Source organism: Notolabrus celidotus, chromosome 11 (assembly GCF_009762535.1).
Source record: "Notolabrus celidotus isolate fNotCel1 chromosome 11, fNotCel1.pri, whole genome shotgun sequence".
Taxonomy (NCBI): Eukaryota; Metazoa; Chordata; class Actinopteri; order Labriformes; family Labridae; genus Notolabrus; species Notolabrus celidotus.
In genome coordinates, this window is record NC_048282.1 from 20849227 (window position 1) to 20859952 (window position 10726).

Here is a 10726-nt window from a genome sequence, read left to right on the forward strand (position 1 = left end):
CTTATCTTATACAGCTGGTTTGGAAGGCATATATTGCCTAAAATACCCTTTAAAAAGGGTCAATTTGACCCACAACATAACAGGAGTGTTAAAAATTGCTAATTATTACATGGAGGTCATAAAGTGAAGAGGCTCTGACGACTAAAGTCACTAACAAGGGTTCAGATGAACACCAGCATGTCAAAGAGAGGAGAAATCGCATCCATTACAGCGACCCGGGTGGGCGGAGTCGACCCGCGGAGAGGGGCGGGGCTTCTGAGAGGTCAAAGTTGAATTCATTTTGTCTTTTGTGCCAAGCAGAAGAGTGGAGTCGGATCGAACAGCGGAGTCTTTTCCCTCTTCCCCGGATCCTCTTACAACTCCCTCCCGAACCTCTCCCCTTCCACCCTTGCCACCCTACCCACCCCCTGAACGCTCTTCAAGGGACGGTTCTGGTAAGACCTCCATTATCCCTTACTTTGTTGATTTTCCTCCCTGACTGAAGGACGGGGAGAACTCGGCGTGTCTCTGTGCGCTCCCTAGGCCGCGGGATCAGGCTAATTCCTGGAGCAGACTGTGCTAACGTTAGCGCTTTGAATGAAAATGCACTAAGCTGTACTCACCCCCATAACTGCATTAGTTGCTTTATGTTACTTTCAGGAATTGTGTACCGATTTCTAAGTGGAATATCGGAATAAGATAGTTATTCGTGGATTTAAGTGGTCAGGAAGTCACGGTAGGAATTCAGGCTAACGATGCTAACACAGACCTCCATCTAGCTGTGATGCTTCCCTATAAATAAGATGTGTTGTGGTTTCCTCTGAGTCTTCTACTCTTACTATGGATTCGTGAGCTTTAAAAAGTTGCTGCAATATAAGAGAGTGTGTGTTGATAGCATCGTACATTTGAGAATGAAGCGACGTGCTAATCGGTGTCAGGAAATAGACAGCGGCACGGAGACAGTGGGTCATTGTGCTGGTGTGAATGAGTGGACTCGGGCCAGTCTAATGTCGATTACTGCACTGAAACGTCCTATTCTTTCAGACTGGCTTGCTAACGTTATTAATGTACAGTTACAAGCCTGAGTCCACAACATGTTAACTCCCTGCATCACTTCATTCATCGGCTTTGACAGACGCCTATTCTTTTTTTTTAGTAAACAAGGCTTTCCACTGACATGTTCTCAGAGTTTCCAGTCACCACATCTATCCCCTCATGGTCACATTTTCCCTCTCTGTTGCAGACTTTTTCAACCAGCGACCAAAGACCCAACTTACATCCTGGATTCCGCAGCAGCCATGGATTCAACTTTGGTTGAGGGGGGACTTAATGTCACCTTAACTATCAGGCTACTCATGCATGGGAAGGTTAGTATCTCTTCTTGGAATATATCTGATAACAAGGTTACAATCAGAGCCAACACTTTTCTTCATTGATGTATGGTAGTCTCAGCAAAAATGAAAACAAAAGTACTTCAGATTGTCCTCTGCAAATGACCAATTTCAGTAAATTTACTGTTATCTTATTCTATTTTTATTTATCTTATTCTTTCATTTATTTATAGTATTTATCTACTCAGTTTTATCGATATCTTTAGATGTAGTTTTATTTTTAACTCTTATCCTTACCCTTTTTAAATCTATTTATTTTAACTATTTGTATTCTTAATGTTGATGCTTTAACTTATTTGAATTACACACGTTTAATTGTTGAAATGCATTAGTCTCTATTTTATTTTGTTATTAAAATTTTTTAAATTATTTGGATTTTTATTATTATTATTATCATTTTCCCCTAATATATCTTTGTAAAGACTTTCAATGAGTGATGTTCTCAAATTTGCAAAGAACAAAGGATGCAATTTTATCATGAAACACTTCTTAGAATGTACAGGAGAAAATAAGAATAGGGGTACCAGGGGTGCCACAATTGATGTGAGCCAAAGATGTTCTCACATATCTTATCTTATTCTATTTTTATTTATCTTATTCATTCATTTATTTATTGTATTTATCTACTCAGTTTTATTGATATTTTTAGCCATAGTTTAATTTTCAACTCTTATCCTTACCCTTTTTAAATCTATTTATTTTAGCTATTTGTAGTATTAATTTTGTTGCTTTAACTCATTTTAATTAAACATATTTTATTGTTGGTGTGCATTCGTCTCTATTTTATTTTATGTTATTTTAATTATTATTATTTTAATTATTATTTTCAACTAATATGTCTTGCCATTGTTGGTATTGCAGGTATTGTTTGTTTGATTGCTTGTTTGTGTGTGCGATTGTGGGTGTGAGCGAGCGTTTTAACAATGTGATGTTTTAATTGTGACCTGCCAAGGGACTGCAGATGTAAATTAGCTCTGGTACAATGCATCAAATGGTGACATTTATGTTAAATATTGTACATGGTCCCTTTACAATTAAATCAAATGAAAAATAAAAATAAAAAATAAAGATTGATTGAACAAAGTACATTTTTAGCTCTAACGTGCACATTCTTCTGCCTCTCTTTTGCAGGAGGTTGGAAGCATAATTGGCAAGGTAAGTTGTTTTTACTGCCACGATGATGCCATCTTTGTCCGGCCCACTTTGATGTTTTGTAAACATTGTGTATTTGTGCTTTTTTTTTTTTTACAGAAAGGAGAGTCGGTGAAGAAGATGAGAGAGGAGGTACGATATTTATATATAAAAGAGCGCATGTGTGTAGTCCAGTACTAAACTGTTCTCATTTCTAGTTCCACTGACTGATGCATCATATGATAACGCTGGGTTTGTTATTTCCTGTTTTTGTGCAGAGTGGTGCTCGTATCAACATTTCAGAGGGGAACTGCCCGGAGAGGATTATAACCTTGGCGGGACCAACCACCTCCATTTTTAAGGCCTTCTCCATGATCATTGAGAAACTGGAGGAGGTTAGTTTTACACACTGCACAGTGACTCAGACATGTTATATATAGAGAGATGTAACAATACACTTTTTTTCTTTTACAATTCTGAATCCAAATAGTCTGTTAGAGGGCACATATCTGACACCAGTTTAATAATAATAATCCTGCTTGGTTGTGATAGGACTTTAAAAGTCTTTGTTTTCCCCTGCTCAGCTTGTAAAAGATGTTGTTGTTGTAAAGACCGTTTGCGTAGAGAGAATGAATAGGATTGAAATTTCTCTACATCACAACAGAAGCCCATAGCTGAAGTATTAAAGGGATAATTCATAGATTTTAATCGATTACAAGATTTTTCTTTCCCACACCTCTTTACTGTGTCTGCAAGAGAGCATCAGAGAGACTCTGATTTTGAATATGCAACTAATTCATTGAGAGTGAAAGCTCCTGTGAGGAGTTTTCAGCTGGTAATGAAACAGATTGAACATTATACTGATGCCTATTTATTGGGCAAAAGCAAACAAAACCATCAACGTGAAGATTGTTTGTTTCTTTACAGCATTTTTTAATGTCTATAAAAGCTGCTGCAGGGTCAAATGAGTTCAACACTGCCAGAGCAGCTTTACATGAGTCATTGTAAAGACTCATAGTGAGTGATGTTCCCAAATTTGAAAAGAACGAAGGATGCAATTAAAAAAAAAAAAAAAAAATTGTGGGGGGGTTGGTGGCTTTTTCCGCCTTTTATTGGCAGGACAGCTGAAGAGAGACAGGAAATGCGGGGAGTAGAGAGCGGGGGAAGACATGCAGGAAATGGTCAACCGGCCGAGAGTCAAACCGGTGACCTCTATGGCAAAAACAATAGCCTCTGTACGTGGGGCGTTTAGGCCACCAGCGCCCCAGGATGCAATTTTATCATGAAACACTTCTTATAAATGTACAGGAGAAAATAAGAATAGGGGTACCAGTGGCGCCAATATCGATGTGAGGCAAAGATGTTCTCACAGGAGCTTTAATATACATGTTTGTTTAGTCTCTGGCTTTGCTCTGACTGAGAAGAAACCTCTGTGGATAATTCAGAAGAACAATGCACCCTGACAGTCAAGCTAAGCTAATGTTAGCTGCAGCCTGTTCTGACAAGCTGTGTCTATCATAGAGATGATGATATTTAACATGAAACCCTGTTTTAAGTGCTCATGTGACCCACATGTTGTTCTCTACAAGCACATTGTAGACTACTTTTAATTATTTTAAATAAGAAATTGCATGAAATCAGTTCTTTTTAACTAGTAGTTCCCAGTGTCAGTCATAAATGTCTTTAGTATAAAGTGATAGTATTGCTTGGTTGCACAGACGGCCCTATGTGTTGATAACCAAGCCTGAGTGAAAGTAACTGACAACTTGAAATGTTCTAACTCCTCGTGTCATGTCACCTCCCCTGCAGGACATCAGCACCTCAATGACGAACAGTACAGCCACCAGCAAACCGCCGGTCACCATGCGCCTTGTTGTGCCTGCCAGCCAGTGTGGCTCTCTCATTGGCAAGGGTGGCTGCAAGATCAAGGAAATCAGAGAGGTCTGTTCTGTTGTCTCTTTGTTCCGCTTGAACCTGTCCGGTATTGCTGTGCTAGTACTCACTCTCTCTCTCTGTCTTTAATGGGCTGTTGCAGTCAGCAGGAGCTCAGGTACAAGTAGCAGGGGACATGTTGCCCAACTCAACAGAGCGTGCCATCACCGTTGCAGGGACCCCCCAGTCCATTATTGAGTGTGTCAAGCAGATCTGTGTCGTCATGCTTGAGGTGAGGATAATGTTGAACATCATTTTTACCCTTTTGGAAACATCTGGTGTTTGATTTCGATGCTTGCTGTTGATTGGTTGTAAGTTTTGGATTCTTCTGTCTTTTTAGTCCCCACCAAAGGGAGTGACCATCCCGTACAGACCCAAACCCTCAGGCTCTCCTGTCATCTTTGCAGGTGGTCAGGTAAATAACGAATGCATCATTGTTGTGTTCCTGTAGGTGTGTCGTTGGTATTATTTAGCCTCACAGTGTCCGCTAGAAATTAATCAAATGATACCCAGCCTGTCATTTCAGTCGCTGCAGCTGTCTGTAGCAAATCCGAATTTGTTCTTCTTACATCACATCAAGGACAGAGGACTGATGATATTGGAGTTCACTGTGTGTGACACTGCCACGCCCTCATAAGTGCTGTTCTCTCCTTGCAGGCATACGCTGTCCAAGGGCAGCACGCCATTCCACAGCCTGATGTAAGTGAAGGGCCCTCTGTAAGTGATCCAGTATATTTGCAACTTCGGTCCTGCGAAGCCATGCCACCCTCTTATTTCATCCCCCCTGACTCTTAATTTCCCCAACACCACTGCCTGAAATCCATTTAACAACTTCTTATTAATATGTTTTAACAGTTTAACTCTTATTTTCTTTTACCCATAAGACTAAATCACAACCTCCATCATCCATCCATTCCATACTTTCCTCTCATTATCACTACAACCACTTACCAAAGGGAAATATTTACATTTAAATGTGGTTGACATTTATCCTCACTCACAATTCTTCTGCTTGTCTGCTGTCCATGTTGTTTCCTCCCCTGTTTCAACAGCTCACCAAACTTCACCAGCTGGCCATGCAGCAGAGCCCCTTCCCTATTGCACATAGCAACCAGGGCTTCCAGGGTAGGTGGGCAGATTGAAAGAGGGAGTAAGATTGCTGCAGATTTGTAATAATCCACCGTGTCAACACTTTCATGTTGTTTCTTTGCGTTTCTGCAGCTGGGATGGATGCCTCTGCACAAACTGGCTCTCATGAGCTGACCATTCCAAATGATGTAAGCAACATTTATCAGTTTTTTGACTGGCTCATTTTTCTGTTCATCCTTGGCAGAAAAACCTCTCAGTTAGGGCTGGGCGATATGGCCTAGGAATAAAATCCCTGATTTTTTTAAACAAAAAAATCAATTCACGATTTTAATCGATTTTGTGTTTCTCCTGAAAAAAGAAATCTACAAATGACTAACAACAAGTTTTGATTTAATTTTATCAATACAATTTTCAAGGCAAACTGAATTTCCCCTTAAAGGTACAGTAGGTAGTGCATAGTGACCGAACAGACTTTGTAGGAATGGGAAACAATATCAAAAAAGAAACGTGACAAATGGAGTATCATACTTATCATGCATCACAGGAACTTATTTTCATTAAAGGCCACTGTTGTTTCACGGGAGGGGTGGGCAAGGAAGCGTTTCGGTCTAAAATCTGACTGTTAATGCATTTCTAAATAGTCCTATGTCCACACACTGTACCCGGAAAAAAAAAAGTGTAAACTGTAACCTTTTCTTTAAAAGTGCATTATCTAGTTTCGCTAACATTGAATTCAAACACAATATAATTTTTAGGCCTAGAAATGTGCCTGTAACAAATGGCAGACACTACCATAGTTATAAAAGCAGTATAACTTTCAGCTAGATGTCTAGCTTGAAGCGGAGAAAGTTACAGAGAAAATCTAGATTTTCCTCTTTTCAAATCGCCTGAAACCAAAAATGCGATGAATCTATTAAATCAATTTATCAGACATTCCTACTTTCAGTTGTAGCTTTTTGTCTTGTTGGTGACTCTCTTCACGCTGCTGGTGTCTCACATTCTCCTTCTCCTCTCCCTCAGCTCATTGGCTGCATCATTGGCCGTCAGGGCGCAAAGATCAACGAGATCCGTCAGATGTCAGGGGCTCAGATCAAGATAGCCAACCCGGTGGAGGGCTCCACCGACAGACAGGTCACCATCACTGGCTCCCATGCCAGCATCAGCCTGGCTGAGTACCTGATCAATGCTCGGTAAGAAGCTTCACGTTAGTGCAACACATCCGTCACAGAGCATCAAGCTGACACACACACACACAGCAGTGTTTAAGATCTCACTGTTTACTTTGTGGGCGAGAGGAAGACCGGTTCCACATGCAGTTTGTCCGTGTTGGAGTGATGGCAGGAAGAGTTAACAGGTGTTCCACATTCAGCAGAAGATTTATGGATCTACTGCTGTTTGGTTATAAGTCAGTTTGGCTCATCAGCAGTCATATCAAACACTTTGGAAGCGAAGACTGTGTAAAGTCATTCTTATTCATAATAGAATTAAAGACTGTGAAACCAAATTAGACAACATGGATCAAAGCGTTGTTCCCATCTGTCCCGTTACTAGGAGAAGATTTGACTGGTTACCGACTGTGGAAATACTTAGGTAATAATTACACAACCTCACATCCAGCTGTGATGTTCTTCTGGGTAGATTGAAATCTGAAACAATATTCAACACTTCCCCTTAATCTGAAATCTTTGAAAACTGGATTTATGCTGTTATAAATGTTAGCACACAGAAATCCAAAATAATCCACAATAACTCTGTTTCATTTCAACTCCTGTGATATTGACAAACACCAGATTACGCTTCAAACATTTAGAAAGGAAGATTGAAACTTTTTTTTTTGGACAGGTTTGGTAGCTTTTAATTTAAGAAAGGATGAAATGTAAATGAATGTAGAATGAATGAATTACCTCATCTGTAATCGTGATATCTGCCTGAATCAGAATATTTTTTATCAGTAATTATGGTGAACAATGAGTAGAAAAGCTCCCAGAATCCATTGTGGATTCACATGTAGCCTTGATTGAGAGCCGTAGCAGCAGATATGACACACTTGTCTGTTTCAGTCTCCTTTTGAATGAACAAGTCTGTAGAAGGTCATCAACCAAAAGTTTACTCTAAAGGCCAAATTCCACCAGATCCGTGTCCGGTCCGTCTCTGATCCTTCACAGCTAGGGATCTGATAGGTTTCTATTCTAGTCAATGTATTAACTTCCGCTGGATCCGCTCCGTTCCGGCTGCGTCTCTGATCCGGCAGGTCGAAACCATAGACTGTATAAAATATGGACGTAGTATCCGTGACGTCACCCATCTGTTCCTGAGAGCTGTTTTGAAGCAAATCGGCGGCAGCAGCCATATTGGAAATGCGGAACTCAACTAAGCAGAGTGTGACGTAGTGTGAGCTTCCTAGCCAATAGCTATTTGTTCCCGACCGGGAGTCACATCAGTCATGTCCTTATTTGGGCAAAACTCAGAATCTTAATATCTTCTGAACCGTCACGTTAGAAAAAAATTCACCCCCAGTACAGTGTGTGCCGATAGAGGAATTAGCTTTGTAGGGCCAAGCCGTTTTTTGAACCAGGCTGTAAACATGTTTATTAATGCTGCAAAGATCGTCTTTTTCCCATTCATATCAATGTGGTTTCCGGTGTTTCATTCAGGTTTTTGATGTATTGCAGTTTATAGCACTTCCGCATGGGCTTCATCGTTTCAGACCGGAGGTTGCCGCTTGGTCAAACGCAATGAATCAGATACGCACAACTTATTTTTTTGCCGGACACCGGAGCACGACGCATTAATCTCAACAGAGCAGATGGAGTGGGACAGGAAGTCAGGCACCAAAACAAAATAAAAACCTGATTAACTTTCAGAATAAAACACTGTGTTATTGTTAGATAGTTTTTAAATTGACTATGACGAAAAAATTAAATTTAGAGTGGAGGAAGGCCTGGAGTCAACAGGTCAGAGGTTTTCAGAGGACCATAAGACAACATGGGTGAGGAGAGGATGAGGAGAATCCTTGATTTCAGTGATTGCCATGGGAAAACCTCGGTTACATGACTCCAGTTGTCCGGCGCTCCTGCTCCGTGCTGCTTTCCAAAAACGCAACAGGTGGGCGTTGACGGACGAGAGAGCATGGAACCGAACCGCAGCGGATCAGAGACAGACCGGACACGGATCTGGTCATAGGAAGTCCTGTGTAAATCTTTCGTTAACACCCTGAAATCTTTAATGGCATTACTATATATATTTTTTTTTTGTTCATTTATGTGTTTCATCAATGATCTTTTCTTGTAGGTTTACTTACTTCTGTGTTTCGCTTTTTTATTTATGATATGATATGATATGGCTTTTTTTGGTACGATAACATCAAGTGTTATATTCTCTCTGATGCGATAGGGAAAATATTCAATATAAGGTTATATCAGGATATTTGAAAACCCATTTGGAGAAGATCAAGCTTTAAGGAGGCGGATAAAAACAACTTATTTGTTCTGGTTCGATTGTCCTGAATTCCCTGCGTGCTAAATGAGCGCCAACATCATAAACAGAAATATTAAGGTCATCCTGTTTTTTGTTGTCCTCTTCAGGCTGTCTTCTGAAGCTACTGGACTCGCAGCCAACTGACATGGAGGATCTTCATCAGCACCTAAAGTAACCCCTCCCCCTACTTTTTACCAAGAGGTCCCTTATTGAACTTAATGCAAAAACCAAGTACTCTAAACTCACTGTTTCTCCTCTGCTTTGGTTCTACACCTACTCAGTTGTAATTAAACCATCGTCATGATATTGGTATTTTATTTATTTATTATGTTTTTAAATTCCCTTTGCATATAGTTTTCAAAAGACTTCTTTCTGTTGTATTTTTCCTTATTTTACTGTATATCTGTATGATCTTCTTGATAATAGGTAAACAGTTTTAGAAAAATCTGAAAAGGCATAAATAACGTTTTTCTTATGTCAGATTTTTCTTAGAAAATGTAAAAATGAAGAAAAAAAGACAATAACATTAGATGGACAGTTCTTTCCCTTCCTTTTTAAATATCTATTTATTTTTATTTAATACACAGCTCATTGTAAGGGTAGAATTCATTGATATTTGCCATCTTCTTTTTTGAGGCTGTACTTCCTGAATGAGGCATTGTGAGTTTTAACGGGTTTCAGTGGGTGTAAATGATCTCAAGTTGATGACGTATGCAGGTGAATACCTTTTTTGGACTGAAGGTAACTTATTCCTTGTTGTTGAGTGCGAGTTCAGAGGAGAATTTTAAGCTACATTATGTCTCACCTCTAATTTGCTGAGTAATTGTTTTGGTGTCATTCCTGTGTTTCCATCCGTTTTTATTTCTCGATCAGGACTTTTGAGCATTGTTGTGTATTGGATTCTGATAAGGGTGGGTGGGCCTTGGTCACATGGGGTGGGCCTGAATGAGAGGAAAATATTTTCTTTTCTCTGAAATTACTAAGACCATAGTAATGACGATGATGATGATAATTATAACAATGAAATGTTTGTTTTAAATAGAGAAAATATTTTTTTTAACTGCAGGGCTGGGGAATGCTGCAAGGGGCAAAACTACAAGACATATTTGTCTTTATAAGTATATTATGCTGAGGTATTAAATTATGATTAACTAGAAGGAGAATTATAGAATTAACACTAGTTTCCTGCTATCCTTTTTTGCCTGGGTCAGATTTTATTTTTTATTATTCTTTGCAGGATGAAGAAACTCACGTTTTTGTGCACGTTTTCAAACTATTGTAGATCTGGGTGCAATTAAATTGTTGAAGAAATGAAATGCAGAAATAAAAAAAAGATGTGAAATGCTTAAACAGTCTTTACTCCTTCTTGTGCGGAAGCATTTACTCAAGTCTGTAACAAAGTTCTACTATCGCCAAGGATTTTTTTTAAATTGCACATTAAAAAATAGGTCAGATCTATTAAGAAGCTGCCACAACAGCTTACTGATCCTGATTTAAAACAGTGCTCTAGGTTATAGTTGACTCTTATTTGCCACAGGACATCCATTTCCTGGTAATGAGCACCTTAATGTGCAACACCACTTACAGCATACTCATACAACTTTACAATAACAATGTACAAGGGTAACCTTAGAAATAACACTTGATTTCTAACAAGTTTAACTAATTATATAACATTAGCCTCAAGTCATTTCAATGGTGTCCTTTCAGCAGTCTCTGATGACTTG

The 10726-nt window shown here is 39.3% G+C and overlaps 1 protein-coding gene across 2 annotated transcripts; it reads left to right on the plus strand.

Moving 5' to 3' along the window:
- The first annotated feature begins 277 nt into the window (after positions 1–277).
- On the plus strand, positions 278–10349 carry LOC117821628 (poly(rC)-binding protein 2-like). 2 transcript variants are annotated; one of them, XM_034696042.1, is made up of 13 exons: positions 278–434; positions 1223–1346; positions 2502–2525; positions 2622–2654; positions 2780–2896; positions 4311–4442; positions 4537–4665; positions 4774–4848; positions 5091–5150; positions 5486–5558; positions 5655–5710; positions 6543–6712; positions 9107–10349. In XM_034696042.1, the coding sequence occupies exons 2-13, from the start codon at positions 1278–1280 to the stop codon at positions 9141–9143; spliced, it is 975 nt and encodes a 324-aa protein (XP_034551933.1). In that variant the 5' UTR covers positions 278–434; positions 1223–1277; the 3' UTR covers positions 9144–10349. The 2 variants fall into 2 exon arrangements, with proteins under 2 accessions (XP_034551933.1, XP_034551934.1); XM_034696043.1 differs by having other exon boundaries at positions 5091–5132.
- Positions 10350–10726: the final 377 nt, after the last annotated feature.

What these genes read in the sequence shown, in the direction of transcription:
- LOC117821628 (XM_034696042.1), top strand. Translation starts at nt 1,278, where the DNA reads ATGGATTCAACTTTGGTTGAGGGGGGACTTAATGTCACCTTAACTATC. An exon ending in ATGTAAGTGAAGGGCCCTCT is followed by an intron (nt 5,151 to 5,485) that starts GTAAGTGATCCA and finishes CTGTTTCAACAG; the next exon opens with CTCACCAAACTTCACCAGCT. An exon ending in GAGTACCTGATCAATGCTCG is followed by an intron (nt 6,713 to 9,106) that starts GTAAGAAGCTTC and finishes TGTCCTCTTCAG; the next exon opens with GCTGTCTTCTGAAGCTACTG.